Raw genomic sequence first — 22,902 nt, forward strand, 5'->3', positions numbered from 1 at the left:
GTAACTTGGAAATTAGTTTAAAAAATTGCCATTAGGGGGCACTGCAAGCTGTTATTGCAATGGAAATCCCCATAAATAGTACTGCAAAGGGGTAAGGCGCTTCAGTAGTAGTTTTGCCTCTCAGAGGCATTTACATTTTTGCTAGAAATTATCGTCCAACCTCTTAGCAGCACTATTTATGAGGACTTGTATTGCAATTACAGCGTGCAGCACTCCCTGATGGCAATTTTCGTTACTAATTTCTAAGTTTCTGTACATGATTTTTATGGGTTTTACAATAAACATACCATTTATTTTATTCCAGTATCGGCATTTGTTTTCGAGATGTTTAATTTCGAAATCAGGGAGTCCTTTTCTGAACACCCTGTACATGTATTTTTGGGTACAACGTAAGATTTTCAATCTCATTGATGTAACCTATTTTCATTTAGTGACAAGTGAATATTTTTTATTAAAATCTAGGTGTCGGACGTAAAAAATTGTTTACGTCTGACACTGTTACATTCCTTTAAACAGCATATGTTTTTAACTGTGTTTATCCTTCTTTGCCTTTAATTTCAAAGTTAAAGTGAAACATGCATAAAAAACAACTTAGTGAATTTACTGTATATACATATAGAGTTCATCAAGGAAAGTAGGACCCCTTTTAAGAACAGTTCGTTTTTGAAAACATACAAAAGTTTTGAAACAAAAAAAAATTAAGTTATTTTCTTATTTTAGCTTGGACATTATTAATAAACAAAAGTCCCATCATTATATTCTAAAATATTGCTTTAATTATTCTTAAGGAATATATTTTTTAAAAAATTGAATGGATAGGGTAAGTGGGTCACCCCCGTTTTAATTAAATTTAAATGAAGCATATCTAAAAAAGGGATAAGGGGAGTCTTACATGATAAAGTATGTAAATTTGTAAATTTTTAGTGTGAATACTTTTTTTGCAAATGCATTTATTTATGAGATATTTACTGTCTTTTAAATCTGTATCATGGAAAATTTTAAAACAAAACAAAAGAATTTCATTTCTGAAATTTATTGAAAGCCTTTAGGTATGTAGGTATTAGGTGTACTTTTTCATATAAAGGGTGTGTTGAATGAACGTAATACAGTTGATTAAGATCAATTTTGGCAAATTAGCCAAAACTATAAGTTGAAAAAGAAATTAGAAACACTAAATGACTGAATCTATGTAAAGTTGGCTAAGGAAGAACCATTATCAACATTAAGCCCTACATAAACCTGAATGGTTTTCTTTCACGTAAGTTTCACATGTAACTAATCACCAGCTTTAGCAGTTTTTGTAGCTGAATTCCTACTCATCATCACAGTCATGATAGTTGCTTTTGATTTTCAAATGCTCACTGTTATGGGGGGAACCACTTACCCCATAGTGTGGAGACCTCTTATAGTAAAAATTTTATGGGATAAGTTGACCCCTCCTCTAAGTTATTAATAGCTTTTTATTCAAGAATTCTGGTTGTAGTATGAACTTCAAATTAAACTGTACATGAAGGTTTAATGATCATAAAAAAAATAATAAAAAGTAGCTGGGAAACACTTTTTTGAAAAATGTTCTTGAACTTGCCAAAAAATATTTTCCAGGTTTTTTTTTTTTTTTTTTGACTAGTTCTCTGATCTAGAATAAAAATTCCACGAAACCCCAAATATATGCAAAACCAATCACTGTGATGAACCATAAGAAGATCGATGTAAAAAAGTATAAAATCCATATGCATATTTCAGTTTTAGGGTGGTGACCCACTTCCCCCAACCAATCCCGCTTCTAAATTTACTTGGTAAATTTTGTATATGTAACCTATAATTTACATATTTTTAGTTTCAACCATTGTTATGTATTTGCATTTAAGAGCAATAGTTTACGTCCAATATGAACAATTTACGTCTGACACCAAGCTCAAAATATTTTTAAAAATAATTTTATTCTTTATTATATCATTTGAAAACTGAAATATGCTTCAGTCATAAGTTTGCTTAAGAACTAAGGTGTTGCTAAAATTAAAATGAAAGCCAATTCAGACTTTTAATAATTTTTAAGTAAACCATCATTTTTACTATTTGTGTGTTTACATCCGACATCAACTCTTTATTTTTTTAAAAATTTATACTAAAGGGATCTATTTTGAAAAAATATCATGATTTTTTATTCAGCAGAATGTAGTTAGTATCTTGTAAATAAATTCAATATTTTTGGATCAGTTCATGTTCGGTAAATGGAATTAAAACTGAAAGTTTTTTCTTCATTTTTTACGTTCGACACCATGGAATTGCCCAAAAGCATTCTGAAGTTTGCATTATCTGTTGTATACAACCTTAAAAAAATTGTGAAGTATAATATTAAAGTATATACAGTCGTTAATAATTAAGACATATTTTTAGTAAACTGCCGCAGATTTATAATAATAGAACAAGTATGTTTGCAAAAATCTCATATTAGGGATACTTGATCCCTTTTTTTTCAGGGATACATGATCCCAGGGATTAAGTATCCTTATAACAATCTAAATGCAGTGAAAACAATATAACTGTAGTTTACTTAGTTGACTTAAATTTTAAACATTTAAAACCATATTCAGTAAATTACCGCCCATTAGCCAGGGCTAAAGCAGAAATACATGAAATACACCGCTAGCTCAGTCATTTCAGCCGAGGACTGCAGTTTTGTGCTTATCAGTCCTCGGCTGGAAATGACTGAGCTGGCGGTGTATTTCATGTATTTAATCCCATGTTAACCTAGTAAAATTTATCATAGTATAAGTGAAAGATATAAACAATCACTGCAGTTAATCTGCTAAATAATTAAAATATCAGTTCGCACTTGTAACCAAACTCGGTGTTTTTATTTACACATAACATCTGAAACATATAAACATAATTAACTCTATTGATAAATCTAATCTTGAACAAGTTGAAATTGAGTGTCTTTGTTTGAATTTAAAAAAAAAAATTAATATGAATTCTGAAATTTTGAATTCAAATTATGTTTTTCGCAATCACGAACTGAGACAGGACCCTACTCATTGGAGTTATTGTTTCTAGAAACAGCTCCTGTCTCCCCCCCCCCGCCCCATCCAAGCCTGCCTCTCCTCCTGGGCGGTTACATGTGCATAGTTGTGTGTGTAAGTGTGTAGGCTTGTGTGTGTGTGTATACCTGTGTGTATGCACGTCGGCGTATGTGAGTGTATGTGTGGGAAGTCGTGTGTGTATGTGTGTGAGCGCGCGTGTGTGTAGGACATGGACGCCTCCGACCAGGAGAAGCGGATAGCTCAGGACCGGAGCAGCCGCGCCGCCTACAGAGGACGATGGACGGTGGTGCTGCAGAGGCTTCTGGTCCAAGCTGAAAAAGGCACGGACCTCAAAACCGGTCAAATGAGAACAATAAGCAATCGTGATTGCTCAAAAAAAAATTAATTTGAATTTTGACATCTTGAATTCAAATTAGGTTTTTTGCAATCTCGAGTGTATGTGTGTGTATGTAGGCGTGTGTGTTTATGTGTGTGTGTGGGGTATGTGTATGTGTGTAGGCATGTGTGTTTGTGTCTGCGTGCAGGTATGATTTTGTGCGTAGTTGTGTGTATGAGTGTTTGTGTGTGATGGGGGGGGGGGAATGTGTATGTGTGTTGGCATATGTGTTTGTGTCTGTGTGCAGGCATGAGTGTGTGGGTAGTTGTGGGTAGGCGTGTGTGTATTTGTAGGTGTCTGTATGTATGTGTGTGCGTGTATGTGTTTGAGTGTGTGTTTATGTATGTGTGTGTAGGTGTTTGTGTGTGTGTACGTGCGTGTATGTATGCGTGTAAGTGTAGGATATGGGCGCAACCTGGAGCCGGTTTTCACTATAGGAGCAGCATTGTGAGGAGCCGGTCGACGGTGATGCTGCAGAGGGTGCTGGTGGGAAAATAAAATGATAGGAATGCCAAAAACAGTCAAGTAAAAGCAATAAGCAATCGTGATTGCTCAAAAAAAAAAAAAAAAAGATTTTGCTATCATTAGATTTAAGACGAAAAGGATAGTTGTCCATTATGTAAATTAAATAAAATAAAAAGTTGGGTTTTCAGAGTTTGAAATAAGTTTTTTCAAGTTAAAACGTAATATCCTCAATCGATCTATTCTTCCCAAAAAATTGAGAAAACTGCAGCAGATGAGAATGAATGTGTTAAGATGCCACATCCAGTTGGGTTGAGTGGAACTTAAGGAACTACAACAGCTGTAATGTTTGCATTTGAGTTTTCAGGTTTGGAAAATATATGCTAGGATTTCTTTTCTCTTTCATAAGTACACAGATACTTACATTTTCCTTCTTTTAAAAAAAATCGAAAAACTCCTAATGTGTTGAGCTGTGAGCTTTTAAAAGTGCTCAGCATGTTAACTTTTAGTGGAAGCTCAACCAGGACGTGTGATATTTCTTGAAAACACATATTTATCTTGTGCAACATCAAGAAGAGCCAAAGTTAAAAGTAACTTGTTTATTATGTCTATGATATACAAAATGACATGTTAAACGAAATATCTAGAATCGCTCTTTACAATATTAAGTAGCTCATAATACTTTAAATGACTTCTGAAGCAAACATTCTAAGTCAAAGTATGAAACGTTACACATATGCAGCTATGATATTCATTTCAAGAGCTGTAAGCCGAAGCTGTTGGCAAAACGGACATACTCAACTGAGCAATATTAAGTAGCTCATAATACTTTAAATGACTTCTGAAGCAAACATTCTAAGTCAAAGTATGAAACGTTAAACACATAGAGCTATGATATTCATGTCAAGAGCAGTAAGCCGAAGCTATCGGCAAAACGGAGATACTCAACTCAGCAATATTAAGTTGCTCATAATAATAATAATAATACAATATTAAGTAGCTCATAATACTTTAAATGACTTCTGAAGCAAACATTCTAAGTCAAAGTATGAAATGTTAAACACATAGAGCTATGCTATTCATGTCAAGAGCAGTAAGTCGAAGCTATCGGCCAAAACGGACAGACTCAACTGAGCTGCCAAAAAACAACCAAGTCTGACTTGGGTTGAAATTCAAAGGGAAGAGAACGGGACAAAGTGCAGGGAGCTTAAATGCTACTGGCAATTTGCATATTATGCTGACGTGATCTTTTTGCCAGAAGGAAAGAACGAATGAGAAAAAACTAATGTAAATTAAGGTATTATTTGGAAAATAATTTACCTCTTTTCGTAGCATAATGTTATTATGGAAAGACAAGAAGCAAATAAGTTGATTTTTGTAGCTATCATTGTAACTTTTTAATACTTGTTTTAACTTTAGCTTCATTACACTACCTTGAAAAGAATTATTTGTTTTATTTAGAAAAACTTCTGTTCGCAGGAGAATAAGTAACTGATCAAAAGCACCTAAGTTCATTAAAGTTGTGTACATTTTTCTACAAATTTCCTAGTTGAATTTAAAACAATGTTATTTTAGTGTTCACATTATTATCACTTAAGAAAAGAATTAGAAATATTGTTATTTTTTAGATGCATTATGTGAAAAACTAAAATCCATAGGTTATTTCCTGATAAAATGACAAGTCTACATATTTTTTCCGTGGGATCAAATATCCCCCTTGAAAGGATCAAGTATTCCTTGATGTGGGGATACATGATCCCTTTTTAAAAATATTAAAAAATATTATTTTGCGTAAACTATCTATTTCATTTCAAATGAAAAAAATATTGTTGGATAGAAGAAGCAATTACGATTGTTCACATATTTCTTTCTTTTTTTTTTCGCAACTGATAATTTGCACCAGAGAAAAAAAATAAAACTAAACTGGGGATAGTATCCCTTGTCTCCCCTTTCTATATAAAAAGAAAGTCTTCACAATATATGTGTTTGTCGCTGATTTTAAAGTATTTTTTCATTTTAAAATACATTCACTTTCCTGCTGTCCAAATAGTTTTTTTTTTTTTTTCAATTTTAAATATTCTGTGTCCCTTCTATTGATTTTTTTTTCTTTAATGTACTCTAATTTTTTTAATTTTTTTTTCAGCGACAATTGAAATACATGCTGTTGGATTTCCACAGGTGTGATGCCAAACTTTGACACTACCTCTACCGATATTCACCATTGTTTGGGCGTTCGTCTTAGGAATTATGTCGAAGTAATGGTGTGAAGCAATACAAGGACAGTAAATCCCTCTAAGTCTTTTAATTTAATACTTCTGCAGAACTTCATATATTCCTAAGCTTGTCCCAGCACCAACAACAGAAGCTTGCAGTGCATCTCAAAAAGTGGAAGCTTAAGCTGCTACTATTCTGGACTCTCTTTTCGTACTGTCGCCAGTAAATGTCTCAAATTTTATGCATTCAAGTTCATGTAGTAGTAGTTCTTGCTTAGATAAAGAACATTCACTTCAATATTATTTTGTAAAAGCTTGTTGTGAAGGTAAATTTTTATCGGGTGTCCTGTGCAAAGGTCATAAACTCACAATTTTGTGAGGAATAAAGAACACTAGATATAATTCCATGAAAGCATGCCAGCTATTTCGTTTTCAAAAATTGAAAGAGCGGTAAAGTAGTAAAAACTGTGATGTGGAAATCTTTGTGCATGCTGGAGATGTTATAAGGGACAGCCAATAGATGTGTTCTCATAAAACCTCGTTCGTAAAAGTTAGGTTCGGTTAATTTTATAAAAAGGTCGTTCTCATAATGACGCTGTCAAAGTAAAGTGTGGTAACCGAGACACAATTAAACTGGAAAAGAAAGAAGCCTTTATGACTCTTGATTGAGAAAACTTCACTCCTGTGACAAAATCTAAAAACAATTGCAACTACAAAAAGCTTGATTGGTTTTATGTCCTTAAAAGCCCGTTTTGAAATTGAATGGAGGAATTAGAGTTCGCAGAACAATGACACTTAAGTTATTTCCTCTCAAATATGAGGCTCCATTATAAAAAAAAAATTCTGATCAATTTCGCTTGGTGACTGAGGAAACTTTTGAGCATCCATCTTAGCAAAAATAAAACGTCTGTTTTTTTTTTTTTTTTTTTTCGTGCATGACTACTTTCTTACTGCAAAGCAATGGAAGACCATACACTGATCCATAATGCTAAAAAATGTCATAACTGTGAATTCTGTTTCAAAGTATTTGGTTCTGCTGCACATTTAAAAAGACATATGACAGTCCATACTGGCGAGAGGCCATTTGCCTGTGAACATTGCTCGAAAAGATTTTCCAACACTGATCATTTAAGGAGACATCTGAGAATCCATACTCGAGAGGAAACGCATTATTCATGTGAACATTGTTCAAAGATATTTTCCCGCGTTCAACACTTAAAATCACACATGAGAACCCATACTGACGAGAAACCGTATTCATGTGAACATTGTTCAAAGACGTTTTCCGTAGCTTCAGATTTAAAGAAACATCTGAGAACCCATACTGGCGAGAAACCGTATTCGTGTGAACATTGCTCAAAGGCGTTTTCCGAAGCTTCAAGTTTAAAGAAGCACATAAGAACACATACTGGCGAGAAACCCTATTCATGTGAACATTGTTCAAAGACGTTTTACGAAGCTTCAGATTTAAAGAAACATGTGAGGACCCATACTGGCGAGAAACCGTACTCATGTGAACATTGTTCAAAGGCATTTTCCGTCATGCATAGCTTAAATTCACACCTGAGAACCCATACTGGTGAGAAACTATATTCTTGTGAACATTGTTCGAAGACGTTTTGCAAGTCTTCACATTTAAGGATACATCTGAGAATCCATACTGGTGAGAAACCATATTCGTGTGAACAATGTTCAAAAGCTTTTTCCTACCTGACAAGCTTAAAATCACACCTCAGAACCCATACTGGCGAGAAACCGTACTTATGTGAACATTGCTCCAAAGCATTTTACCACCGGGAAAGCTTAAAATCACACCTGAGAACCCATACGGTCGAGAAACCATATTCATGTGAACATTGCTCAAAAGCATTTTCTCAACTGGAAAGCCTAAAATCACATTTGAGTACCCATCCTGGCGAGAAACCGTATTCATGTGAACATTGTTCTAAGACATTTTCCAAAGCTCAAAATTTAAAGCAACACCTAAATACCCATTCTGGTGTGAAACCTTATTCATGTGAACATTGCTCAAAAGCATTTTTCTACCCGAAAAGCTTAAAATCACACCTAAGAACCCATACTGGTGAGAAACCGTACTCATGTGAACATTGTTCCAAAGCATTTTCCCGCCAGGATAGCTTAAAATCACACTTAAGAAGACATGCTGGCGAGAAATTGCATTTATGTGAACATTGTTCAAAGACCTTTTACAGCTCTTCACATTTAAGGAGGCATCTGAGAATCCATACTGGCGAGAAACCGTATTCATGTGAACATTGCTCAAGAGCATTTTCCCAACTGGAAAGATTAAAATTACACCTGAGAACCCATACTGGCAAGAAATCGTACTCATGTGAACATTGCTCAAAAGTGTTTCCCCGCCTGAAAAGCTTAAATTCTCACCTGAGAACCCATACTGGCGAAAAACCGTATTCATGTGAACATTGTTCAAAGGCGTTTTCCAAATCTTCACATTTTAAGAGACATTTGAGAATCCATACTGGTGAGAAACCGTATTCATGTGAACATTGCTCAAAAGCATTTAACCAAAAGGAAACCTTAAAAGGACACTTGAAAACCCATACTGTTGAGACACAGTTCTCATGTGAACATTGCTCAAAAGCGTTTAACCAACTGGAAACCTTAAAATCACACTTGAGAACTCATACTGGTGAGACACAGTAGTCATGTGAACATTGACCAAAAGCATTTTTCCACTCGAACAGCTTAAAACCACACCTGATAACCTATACTGGAGAGAAACCGCATACCTGTGAATTTTGCTTAAACAGATTTTCTGGATGTGAACATTTCAAAAGGCACGAGAGAACCCACGCAGGCGAAGAACCATTTTCCTGCGAAATTTGTTCGAAGGAATTTTCAAAAGGAGGATCCCATTTCAAAAGGAGGAGCCCTGGGAAAACTTTTAAAATGCATTTAAATATAAACACACACCCATATGATGTTGTATCTGAAAAGTCTTCTACACTAGTAATTGAGAATCCATACTAGGAGAACACTTCCTTGTTATAAAGTTACTGTAAAAGGACATTCTCAATGTCCTTGAGTGAACTTTTGAAACAACTTCCTGTGAAATGTGCTTCTGGGAATTTTTTTGAGTAAATGAACGCTTGGGAATGCATCTTGATGGACGCGATCTTCTTGGAAGTTCTGTTCAAAGCCATATTCTCAACGAAGGAAAGAGAAAGTACGTTTGATATTTCAGGCAAGACAAAAAACTGAGGATGTTAAAAAACAAAAAAAATTTGAAGATATTCTGTATTTTTCAGGAATTTTTGAAAAAAACTTTTTCATTTCTTTTTGGGTTTAATTTTTTTTCTAAACTCATCCTGTAAAAACTCTTAAAGCCTGTATTCTAAAATTTTGGTTGGCAATAGTAAAAACATTTCGTCCCCTTCATAGGAAAAAAGTTTTTGAAAATACACAATATTTTTTTAAACAATTTTTGAAATGCAGAACACGACGCGAGCTGTACGTATTGCCGGTTGAGCTCCGAATTCACCTCATCACATGATCTGACTGAAATCGTTTGCTTTCTCTTTTTTTTTCTTTTTTTAATGTTCAGAAATTTCATACTCTTTTGTTTTGTTTTTTTGACGTTTTGCTGTAATTTTTTTTAGTCAAATATTCGTGCACATTTTATTTCAATAAAAGCAGTGATTTTTTTTCTGAACACATTAACGTTACATATTCGTGCGCAATTAGTTTAATAACAGCAGTGATTTTTTTTTTTTTGCAAGCGGCCTGCTTTTTGCACACTACGGGAAACATAGAGCCTTTTTTTTTTTTTTTTGAGTGCCATTTTAAGTAAATAAACAAAGCCGGCGGTTTTTTGCATGAATTTTGTTTTTGTTAGGGATTGGTAATGTTCCTTTTAGAAAAGTAAGTTTAATTTTTATTTATTGAATAGCTATGGTAAATTCTTTTCACTGGTTTAGGGGCGTCACTTACTGCTTAAATGTTTGCTTACTTAGTTTCATTTCATTTTAATAAAATTACAGTCGGACCTCCATATATCGAAGTAGCAAATTGCCGGAAAAAAATTCGATATATAGAAACAATCTTATTTTATCATAAAAATATCCTAAAACATTAAAATTAAAACTAATTTTCGTGCATGAAACCCAACTGCTAATTTAAACGAGCATCGGATTAAATGAAAGTTAATAATTAAAAATTTAACAGAAATTACATTTTTGCTCCTTTATACACCTTCATTCTTCGGAAATTCAACTTGAACCGCCACAATAGGGGATTTTCGTTTTAACAATGTAATCGAGAGACAAGTAAAAAATCAATCTATTTAACTTGAATGATTTTTACTGAAGCTAAAAATACTAGGAATGATAATCAACAGACAAAAGGGATAACTTGAAACTGATTTTAGTGTTACTGGTTGCAACTAGGATTTGAAATAAACTTGAGGGAATGTAAAAACTCCAGAACGGAACAACGACCCTATCTACACACCCCTGAACCCCATATTCCTTATGAGTTTCGTAGCAACCTTTAGTGATTATAGTTTTCTCCGCTAACCTTCATTTTTCATAAGACAAACAGTCTAAAGTGGAAAAAAACCTACGAATGTCTCGAAAAAAATTTCGATACATAGAGACTTTTTCGATATATAGAAACAATTTTTCTATGTAGTGAACATAGAAATTTGCTGGGATTTCGATATATTGAAAATTTCGATATGTGGAAGTTCGATATACGGAGGTCCGACTGTATTTGTTATTAAACACTATTTTTCTTGTCTATCTACACAACATTTTTCGTAAATATTTTTACTTCATTATTCATTGGCAGGGCCGACGATAGGGGGGGGGGGCAGAGGAGGCAAATGCTCAGACTCACAGAGGCTGACGATATTAAAAACATCCATGTGCTTAAAATGTACTCTCGTTGTTAAAAATTTAAATGACAAATAAGGTCAAATGCTTTAGAGCTGCTCTTTTTATTATCGTGACATGTACTTAATGGGCAGGGAATGATTAGTTTAGCTTCATTCTAAAAAATTGAGCATGGTGGTGTGGCTGTGAGAAATTTCCAAGTACCGTGGTACCTGCTTGACACTGATCGCTCAAATTCTCAGGAGCCCCACAGAGCACAGGAGCAGTGACTAAATATCTTCCCACCCATCACTTCTTTTTATTATTATTATTTTTTTTATAAAACTAAAAACTGAGACAGATGAAAGTGAAATTACAAATTAAATGAAATGATTATATTCCTTCCTGAGATAAAATGTATTTCTTAGATCATTAAATGGTAGTATTTTTTACAGATTTTTTCACGACATTTTTATTGTTAAAACACTTATAACTACTTTAAATTATCGTTGAACTAACCAAAATCTTCAACATTGTTCAGAGAAAACCAATAATTAAACCATCAACAACATAAGAGAAGACACTCAAATCGTATTTCAGTTACTATTCTTAAGAACATAAAAAAAATCAACAGTCAAAGAAACTCATTTTGAAACAGCACGTATTATCTATCATGTTAAAATTTGTTCTGCGTCTCTTTCAATGTGAGTTTATTGCAAATGTTTACAGCTAGCAGAATTTTTCAAACATAACAACAAGACAGACGTAAATTAAGATTCAGAAGAATTTTGACCAATTACGTAGTGTCAGTAGTGCTAAAAAAACTCGTTTTATTTAAGGATTACTGGACTTTATGAGCACAATGAACATGTTAAGGGCTTAAAAAGACTTACGAATGCATGGAAAATGCCGAGAAACGGGGAAAATAAAAAGAGAATTCGAGTTTTCACCATGTTTCTGATAAGGAACTAAAGAGGCTTCAACCCATGAAAATACGATAATAAAGAGCGTATTTCGTATCAAATAAATCGTCCATCATTCTTTTACAACGTTTCTTAGTTAAAAACGTAAAAAAACTCCCATTTTTAAATAGAAAGAAGAGTTTATAAGCCACATAAAAGCAAGTGTTACTATACGCTGTAGTTCCGGATTTTCGTCTGCTACAGTTCCCACAATGCATTGCAGTGAGGGGTTTTTGGCCGCAGTGACGTCAGGTGAATACTGTCCAGGCTCTGTTTACATTTTACTCGAGATTGCTCTAATGTATCCAGGTTACCATGCTTTTTAATAGAACGCGCTCGTTTTATTTCTCTTTTCGCCAATGTACTGTAATTGGTTTTGTTCGACGACCCTAACCGGCCAACCACTGAGTAACCGGTTGCTAACCGCTTCTATCCTCTACCGGTTACAGTTTCGATCTGTTGATTAGTTGATTGAAGCACGTGATCATGAGATGTCACGTTATCGGTTAACCGGTATCTATCGGTTGAGCTCGTCGAACGCAAGCATTGAAAGCGTTTCAAAATTTGCTGCCGGGAACATTGGGCGCCGAGCATTTTGGGCTCCGGGAATATTGGGGACAATATGCTCGGCTCCCAATGTTCCCGGCGCTCAATGTACATCGCAAAATCTTCCTAGACCGATCATTTTTCCATGTGTTCGTCGTCTCTTTCAAACATCGCTGAGGTTTACCTGTAACTGTCAAGTAAATGGCATTGTTCTGTTGTTTACATTGATTTCGTCTTGGGCATTTGGATACTTTCTTTTTTTTTGTTAAAAAATGTATAGAACCTCATCAAAGGTTAAGCATGGCATGCGGATTCCAACAAGCTGACTAAATGTGCTTGTGTTCAAGAAAGTGAAAATGTGTTGAATTTGGTCGCTTCTTTTTCCTTTCGTTTTTTGTCCGCTTGTTCTTTGCTAGTTAACACTCAGGACTTTGGAATGCATCCGAGCTAGGCCTAACTCGGAAATTTTGTCTAGTGATTGGCTGCCGAGCGAGGTGGTCCCGTTGTATGTCAGCATATTGTATATAAGATTCTACTCGGCCTTGGTCTTTCTCTCCTATAGGCTTCGTAGTTCTCGGATACAGGACTGTTATCCACGAATGAATTTTCTACTTGCCCTGGGGAGCAAGCAAGTTCCCTTTCGGTGGTGAGTTTGCCACTTCATGCTTTTCGTTTCCTAGGTAAGGTGCCTTTTGCTTTTTCTTGCTTTCTCTTTTTTTTGCATGCTCTCCCATCCTCATGGAGCCCCACAAGTACACCAAAGAAATACCAAATGCGGACATAGTAAAAACAGCATTTGAAAATGGCGTCACCTCGTTCCCCATATTTTTATCGGGTATCGACGCAGAAAAAATTCCTCGTAACAAACCAAAGCTTATCAAGGCTGAATTAATGGCTAAAATCAAACGCTCCAATGAGATAACTAGCATCAACTTCACCAGAAATGACAGCCTTTTGATTATTACTGATAGCTTCGAATGTGCTAAAGAAATCACGTCAATAACGACCATACTTAATATAAAAGTCCAAGCCCATCTAATCATTGAAAACTACACCTCCCGCTTCCTCCTTAGGGACATCAATAACGACATAGGACTGACTGACCTGACATCTGAACTGGAACTAGAAAATGAAATTATTATATTGGAAGCTCGTCGCTTTCAGAAAAATACCCCTCAGGGGCAGATTCCGACAGAAATGATACTAATCACAATCATAGGGCACAAAGTGCCCGAGTATATCAAAGTGTTCATGATGAGAAAAAAAATATCTCTATTCATTGACAAGCCAAGACAATGCAGCAACTGTTTCTCTTTCTTCCATATCACCAACAAATGCTCAGAGGCAAGTAAGTGCATAAATTGCGGAAATAGACACAAAGAGATATGTACCTTCCCTCCAAAATGTATCAACTGTGAAAATGCACATCCAGCAAATTTCAATTTATGCCCAAAGAGGATAAAAGAAGCTGAAATCATGACATTCAAATGCATCAATCACTTAAGCTTAAGTGAAGCTAGAAGAAGAATAAAAAGTAATAACACCACTTATGCTAAGATTACTGCTAAGGGCGAGGAAAATAAATTCATAACCAAAGAGGTCATGGATAAAGCCATTCAAGAAAGAATGGAAATATTTGAATCCAAAATTAGGGCTGAATTCATCAGCCAAATCAGCCAGCTACAAACATCAATTGAAATGGTGATGAAAAATTGTATACTTCAAATAAACACCAACGTGGCAAAAATGCTACAAAATCTAGTTACCAACTCTGGCAATAAAAAAAAAATATCCTTTCAAAATATGGACTCAAAGATCGACTGGAACGCCTTTAAGAGGCAAAGAGGAGACACGGTTTGTTTAGAAGACGAAAATCATATGGAACATGAGGCTCTTGGGCCGGTCCCTGCTGCTTCTTCTTTTGTGGAATGTTAGCTTTTCCGGCCGTTTTCTGGTGCGCTTGTACTTTTCCTTTTTTCGTCCTTTCTTCCCTTTTGTTTTCCATGGCAGGTTGCTACTTCTTACAGTGGAACGCTAGAAGCGTCTCTAACAAGCGCACCTGGCTGAACACGGATTTTTTCTTGGGCGCTGATGTTATCGCCATTCAAGAAACTTTTTTAAATAATCAAATTTATTTTAATCTGAAAGATAAGACCATCTTTCGTAAGGACAGGGGAAACCGTCCTGGGGGCGGGCTCATTACGGCCGTCAGTACAAAATATTCTGCTAAAATTATCAACATCACCCTACCTATCTCCAACGTTGAAGTACTTGGAATTGAAATCTTTTACAAAAAAAAAAACCTAAAAATTTTTAATATCTATTCTCCATCCGGCTCATGGAACAAAAACTGGCTATCTACCTTTCAACAATATCTGACCCCTCCTTTTTTAATTATGGGGGACTTCAATATCCACCACACCTCCCTTGGCAGTGATAATGACTCCCGGGATGCTGAAACAGTAATCGACTGGATAATTAACAACAACATGGTTCTCTTAAACTGCAGTACTCCCACATACTATTCAATCAACAATAAACCTGCTATTCTGGACTTAACAATCACATCTCTGGACCTTTACAATCATCTATCATACGAAGTAATTGCCGATACCTTTGACAGTGACCATCACCCTATCAAAATAAATATTCCGCATCTCGGGAGTCATTACCAAAACAGATGGAAAATAAACTGGAAAAATTTCAACTGTGATTTAAACAAATACCTTAATGATGCCAACATCATTAATATTAACGATTTTAATAATATCATAGAAAAAACCATTTTTAAAAACAGCAAGAATGAAATTATAAAAACAAGCAGCAATAATCCCTGGTGGAATAGAGAATGCAGTTTTCTCCTGGGCCAAAAAAGAAAATATCTTCGACTTTCAAGAAACTCTCTAAACCGTGATGCATGGGGAAAATACAAACAAATAGGGGCAAAACTAAGAAGATTATGTAATTGTTTACGAAGAATTTATTGGAATAAGACCATTAACATGGCAAAGGAAAATCACAGCATTTATAAAATTCTAAAGAGCATTAATAACAGAACGTACGAAGATACAAAATCTCACTTTATCCTAAATACGCCTGCGGGAGAGCTCCATTCACCTGTTGCCCAAGCAAATGCGTTCAGCAAATTTTTTAAGCATCAGAAAATCAACGAATTTATTCCCCTAGACCTCAGTGGAAACTGTTACTTAGATGCACCTTTCACTTTAAACGAACTAAAGGAAGCAATCAATAAAAACAGGAATTCTGCCCCCGGACCTGATAAAATATCTGCAAAAGCATTAAAAAATATTTCAGCAAATAACCAGATTAAAATTCTGTATACCATTAACCATCTCTGGAATACCGGAGAGGTCCCAAACTCCTTTAAAAATGCCCATATAGTTCCAATCCACAAAAAAGGGAAGAATAAAGAAGAAATAAACTCGTACAGACCAATTTCACTCACATCTACTCTCGCTAAAACTGTCGAACGCATGATCTTAACCAGGCTGACAAACCATAGTATTCAACAGAATCTTTTCCCTCCTAATCAATACGGCTTTATACCTTTTAGGGGCTGCGATGTAATTTTGGCAGAAATCCATCATGAGTTGTTCCGAGCAAGAAATGAAGGTCGTTTCACCTTCCTCGTCGCATTGGATCTTAAGGGAGCCTATGATGCAGTTTGGCATGATGGTCTAATATGGAAATTGCTACAAAATGGAATACAAGGAAAAACTGCACAATGGATACACAACTTCATCAGTCACAGATCTGCCCAGGTCCGATGGAGAGAACATTTTTCAACTAATATAACATCACAAAGAGGAGTCCCCCAAGGTGCGGTATTGAGCCCGTTTCTTTTCCAAATTTACATCAAAGATCTTTGCCACCTACATCTCAAAAACGTAAAAATAATCACCTACGCTGATGATATCTTTATCTTAGGCTCAGGTGTGGACATTGACAACACACTTAATGATGTTCAAAATTCGCTAAATAAAGTATATTCCTGGTGTAAAACTTGGCACATGACGATTGTACCGGAGAAATGTGTGGCAGTTAATTTTTCAAGTAAAAGAAAGAAGACGGATCGTAATTTATCTATAAACCAAGATACCATCGAATGGAGGGAAGATATCAGAATACTAGGCATATACTTCAATAATAACCTCACCTTTAAATCACACATAAACTACTTAGCCAAAAAAGTCTTTAAATATACTAACATTCTAAAAGTGGTCGCCTCGAACAGATGGGGAGCAAGAACAAAAGATCTTTTAAAAATTGCGAATAGCTGCATCAAGAGCAAGATTAATTTTGGCAGTCACATCTATTCATCTTCTGCCCAGACAAATAAAAATAAAATTGAAATAATATACCATGCTGCTCTACGAGTAGCAACTGGCCTCCCAAAATTCACCCCAATCCCTATCCTGCTTAGAGAAGCAAATGAGACCTCCTGCAGCCAAACTCATGACCTCAAATCTGAGATGTTTTTTATCAGACAAGTTGCCTTGGACAAGCTCTCACCAATCAGAAAAACACTTCTCTCCTATGAGATTAAAAAAATTCCTACCAAATTAGAAAAAACTCCTTTAGCAATTCGGAAAAAAAATTTACTGACAGACCTAAACATCTATCCCAGCCAATGCATACCTATTAGTATTCCGTCAATTATTAATCCAAACAGAACTACAATTTCCCTCAAGTCCCTTCCTTTTCAAAAAGAAGACATCCCAAGACAACTAATTAGCAAAGCTTTTGACGACTACTACTCCACCCACTGGAAAGACTGCCATTTAATAGCAACTGATGCATCAAAAACCCAATATTCTACCGCAATAGGGATCCACAATTCTAGCTCAAACGAAAATATAAAGGGAAAAATTTCAAACATGAACTCCATCTTCACTGCTGAAGGGCTCGCTCTGTGGCTCGCTATTGTTCGTTTTGGAAACACAGGTCCAAAGATAGTATTCTGCTCCGACAGTTTGTCAGTCCTTTCTGCCCTCGAAAAAGCTAACAATAAATCTCCTCACATCATCACGATGATTTCAAAAAGTATTGCCAATCACAATTCAATCGGTCATACACTCGAATTCGTTTGGACCCCTGCTCACGTGGGAATCAAAGCAAATGAAACTGCTGACAGACTGGCTAACTTGGGACACGGGGAAAATATCATTCTCCACTGGATTGCCCCTGAAGACGTAATAAATAACCTGAAACAAAAGTACAGAGAGAAAGCTACAACTTCCTGGAACAGATGTAAATACTATACTGGATACAGCCACTTAAATGGGCAAGGAAACAGCAATCACAATTTAACAAAAAATCGTCATGAAGATGTCCTGCTATCAAGAGCTCAGACCCGTACCACTCTCACTCAATTCAATCAGCACCGAATCAATCATAGTAACTCCCCTTTGTGCTTAACTTGCAATACTCCTGATACAGTAGACCATGCCATTCTAGTCTGCAATAAATATAACAAGGAAAGAAACAAAATTCGTGCCTATATGGGATGTGTCCCCTTGTCCTTTTCTCTTGTTTTCTCTGCTGCTCATGCTTCTCGCCGCTTGATGTCCCTTCTCATTGATTTGCTCAAGGCTATTGATACATAATTTCCTTTCCTTTGGTGTTCTCCTTGTCTTTCCTCTGGTTGGGGTTCAGCTTTGTTCCTTGTTTGCCTCTTTCTTGCCCTCTGCTCTCTGCCTCTCGTTTTTTAATTTTTGTCTTATTTTCTGAATATTGAACATTGTCCTTCCTTTTGTTTCAAGTAGAAACATGGAAATTTTGGAGTAATAGAGGTGAAGCCACTGTGTTAGAGTGAAGCATATACCTCAAAATAGAGAAGAAGAAGAAGAAGAAGAAGGATACTTTCTGAGTTCGATAATAAATAAATACCGCCGTTAAAAAGTAAAAGCTTCAGTACTTCATGATCGTAATTGGACTTGAAAGATGAATGCAGTTTGAAATTCCTTGGGGGAATAACATTTGTTGTCGGAGTCCGCCGCGTTCCCGGAGAACTTGCAACTGCCTGACATTTTTCCGTTCATCATAACGAGTAAGTTTTAATTTTCTCATAATGCTTTTTCCGATGCATCGTGCTCACTTTTCTTTGACTTTTAAATACTTTATGTGTACAATCACAGCTGGATGCTGCGACACTTTGTTCAAAGCCTTTTGCAGTTATTAATGCATTGTAACTAGCAAGGGAGCAATCACTGTAAACGGGGGCGAATCAAGAGCGAAGTTGTTTCATTCTTCGGGTTCGTGTAGTGTTTTATATCATACTAGCAAAAATACCCGGCGTTGCCTGGGTCAGTAATAATTATGAGAAACAACCTTTACTTGCCCTTGTTTTCTGTTTTAAGCGAAAGAATTTAAAACAAACCTTTTTGACGTGATTAAAAATCGAGCTTCTTCCTTACTCATTAAACTAAAGTAGCAATAAGTATAAAGAACAAAATAGTATTCAATTAGAAACGAAAGCACGACATTTAAGCACATACAAATTTGAAGAATTTCCGAAATATGAAATTAAACTTTACATGTTTAAAAAGATTTTTCTGTTAGTACTTTTTTTTTTTTTTAAATCTAAAACCTTCTCTGTATGGCTATTGATGTACGAACTGTTTTAAAAAATGTAGCCGCCCGTGTTCTCCTTACACTTGCTTTAGTTATTTTAGGAAATTTCAATTTTTGTGGGCACTTGGTGCGGTTTAAAATCTTACCAAATTTGCGAGAATCATTTCGGGACACTTTCGATAATACTTCCCCTCCTTACTAATTTTTATCATAGAAATATTATTGCCAGATGCCGAGATACTTTTGGTCCGGAAAAAAAAATGGCGCTAAACGGTTTCATCCGAAATGTTTCCAAAATAAGTAGTAAAATTTGGCGATTGTTTGAAATCGTGCAAAAAGAAAAATGACTGGAAGTTTTTGTGCGGTTTATGGATTTGCCTAATTTAGTTGTTGAATTATTTTACACAGTATTTTTTTTTTTTAAGTATCTTTGATTGGTGATATTTTGTTTATATGGTGAAAGCTGAGAAACATTATTACATAGTCTTTGGGCTCAAAAACAGCGACAGTGGAAAAAACTGCCAAATGCATCAGCTACTGAAATCTTCCTGAAAAAATTCTGGCGATATTTCTGCTGGTTGGTTGGATATAGTGAGCAAGTGTCCAATCAGCATAAATAATAATAATAGACCATTAATTACATAAGTTCCGTTTAAAAGTAAAATGATCAGCCAAATCCATTTATTTTTAGCCAATCTTGTGGAAAAACGTTACTTTAAGATTTGACTTGAGAAAAGCCTCAAAAAGTCAGACGAAACGCAAAAATATTCAACAATACAACAATTCTTGGGAGTTGAGATGACACAATAAATAATGACTTGGGTTGATGAAAGCCTTCGAACAGGGAACAAAAAAGCTCATAACTCGTTTTTTATACAACTTAGAAACTTCGAACAGATGCTATCTTCAGCAGAAAAAATGGCGCTTTTCGATGGACATATAATGTTAATATGTGCACGTTTTTTTCCACCCAAATAGTGGGGCATTTATGCGAAAATTGGGACTAAAATTGGAATAAAAAGGGAACTATCAATCGGGTTTTTTTAGAACTGGTCTATAAACCTTTCCAGTACCAATCGGGTTTTTTTAGAACTGGTTTATAAACCTTTCCAGTACCAAACTGAACAAACGGTGAAAGTTTCAGAAAAATCTGCCGGGTAGTTTCTGAGATCTTAGGGAACAAATTTACCAAACTCCATTTTTATATATAAAGATCTGTAACAACCCTTTTTTCACTGAATCTGCATTCTTGAACGTCTCCCTTATCTCTATTGAGTCCTAGAAAAGTTTTAGCGACGAAGTGAAAACAAGGAACGGTTTCTGACATGCTAAAAATATAGTTTGAAAAAAAATCATTTTATCTTAAAAATTTTTTTTCTTTAAATGTTGTTTTTATGGATTATTTGAGCTTTCTATTCCTTTACTTAACTATAAGCTACATCAAATGGGTTCTTTTTAATGTAATTAAAAATATATGACGGTACATTCTACATATTTAGTTCATTTTAATGATAGGTTGATTTCTCATTTGGGTTTTGTGTTCCATTATTAATTGATATTTCAATTAAAATTTTATTTTTTTACGTTATACAGCACGTTAAAACGTATACAGATACTATCCATTGATAGGTTTAGTTTGTCCAACCAGGGACGTAACTAGATCATTTTCGAACAGGGGCAAGACCTCGTTTCGGCGCCCCCCCCCATACAAAAAACCAAATAAATATATAAAATACACAAGCCATATAACAAGTTTTAAACAATTTTTAAGAATAATAATGATGAGAAAAAGAAAAATACAAGCAGCAATTAATAGAAAAAGTTGAAAGGTTGAATCATGAGCTCATCAGCCGTGGAGGATTCAATAAGTATAGTCAAAAGACTAAAAACTAAAAAGGGTGTTTAAGCTCCAGTATATGCACGACAGAATATTATATTGAGCTAAACGCGCCATATGGTAAATTATCTTTATCTTTACCAATAATAAAGCTGAAAGTCTCTCTGTCTGTCATGACCTCTGTGACGCGTATAGCGCCTAGACCGTTCGGCCGATTTTCATGAAATTTGGCGCAAAGTTAGTTTGTAGCATGGGGGTGTGCACTTCGAAGCGATTTTTCAAAAATTCGATGTGGTTCTTTTTCTATTCAAATTTTAAGAACGAAATTATCATAAGATGGAAGAGTAAATTACGAAATTATCATAACGTAGAACCGTAACATGAGCACGAGCCAATTGGCGGGATACGAAATTATCATAATGTGGAACCGTAACATGGGTACAAGCCAATTGGCGAGAAAATTCACCATAAATTATTTGTAAATATACAGGCGAACCAAAAGACCTTTTAATTTTTCTATTATGGGCAAAGCTGTGCGGGTACCACTAGTATACAATAAACAAGAACTGAAACCTAAAATTAAGATCTTAAATAAATCTTAAATTTAATTCTAACTATCAAATTTCAACGCATAAATAACATTCCATTTGGTAACATTTTTGAACCGTTTCACCACTGGAAGCCATATTTGAATTAGGCAGTGATAAAGGAGTCCGCTGCCTATAATGCCATAAGTCTTATAAATGCGACTTTTACGTAATTATAAGTTTTTATATAGCTTTATCACTGTATTGCTTTTTTTTAAAACGATACTTTTTAGCGATAGGGGGTAAAAATCATTAAGTATTTTATTTATTATTTTACATATGAAGTTATTCAAGGAAAAATATTTTTGTATTTTCGCAAGAGAATAATTCAGAACTTGTTGCAATATTGCTTTAAACAATAAATTAAAAATTATAACTTCAATGAAACAAAGATTTTCAATTATTTATTTTTCAGTATTTTAATATAAATTCGTAAGAAAAATAACAATATTCAACTACAAAAGAGCAACATATCGCAATTCGCAACTCCAGAGCTCGAATATGCTACCTTTCGGTGATTAACAATACTACCGAAAAAGGTAAAACATTCCATTTCACGTGATTTCTTTGGGGTAAAATAACAGGCTTCAGACAGTTTGTGGTGTAATGTAATTTCAGAAGAATCGAAAAGAAAGCTTCCCACAAACACGATGAAAAATTACTGTCATTCACAAAGCGTCGAAGCAAGTTATAAGTAATGGCACTCGTTTGTTTTACCTTTTTCATCCGCCATTAGACAGTGGCTGCAGCAACCCCTATAGTTTATTGGAATTGCGAATAATGCGTGAAATAATTTTAAATCCGATAAAAAATTTAATAGGTTGTTTCTTACTTGAAATTAATTGATGTATTTTATCCTTGTTCAAAAGGACAGATTATCTTATTTAAACTCTATTTTAATAATTTTATGTGCAACACATTTTAAATTTTTGTAATCTGTACAGTTAAATATTAATTATTACAAGAGCTAATTTTTATAAAGGACACACGTCCCCCCAACTCTGGTATATAGTATACATCTGAGAAACAGTTAATAGAAATACAGAAATCTAATGTGCTTGAGATCAAATCTCTTTCTGTTAACTTTAAAATAAAAAAAAAACACATCTTAAAAATGTTAAATATTATATGTTTTCAGTGCGTTTCCGTTCAGTTTATTTTCATTTTCAGTACAACTTCATTTTTCCGAAGTAGCGGGGACCAAAGGCAATCCGGATAACAAAAATCCGGGTAATTTGTAAAACATTCGTAAATAAGCAGACTTATCTTTTATGACAGCAAAAAAAAAAAAACGCTGTAACAAAATTACATAGAATTGTTACTCGCGTTTGATGCGTGTTACTCAATCATTTATAGTTCAGCTGCTGTGGTGTAGGAATGACACTCCAAATATGCCATGTTGTTTATTAGATGACTATAATTTATTGC

At 34.9% G+C, this 22,902-nt stretch overlaps 1 protein-coding gene across 1 annotated transcript in view; it reads left to right on the plus strand.

Moving 5' to 3' along the window:
* Nucleotides 1-7,322: 7,322 nt before the first annotated feature.
* LOC129232923 (zinc finger protein 271-like) overlaps nucleotides 7,323-22,902 on the plus strand; it is a 109,409-nt gene continuing 93,829 nt past the window's right edge. The window contains exon 1 of the mRNA XM_054867026.1: nucleotides 7,323-8,356. Within this exon, the coding sequence (XP_054723001.1) occupies nucleotides 7,323-8,356 (1,034 nt within the window). The remainder of the gene's footprint in view (nucleotides 8,357-22,902) is intronic.

This window comes from Uloborus diversus, unplaced genomic scaffold (genome assembly GCF_026930045.1).
Source record: "Uloborus diversus isolate 005 unplaced genomic scaffold, Udiv.v.3.1 scaffold_14, whole genome shotgun sequence".
NCBI classification, from domain to species: Eukaryota; Metazoa; Arthropoda; class Arachnida; order Araneae; family Uloboridae; genus Uloborus; species Uloborus diversus.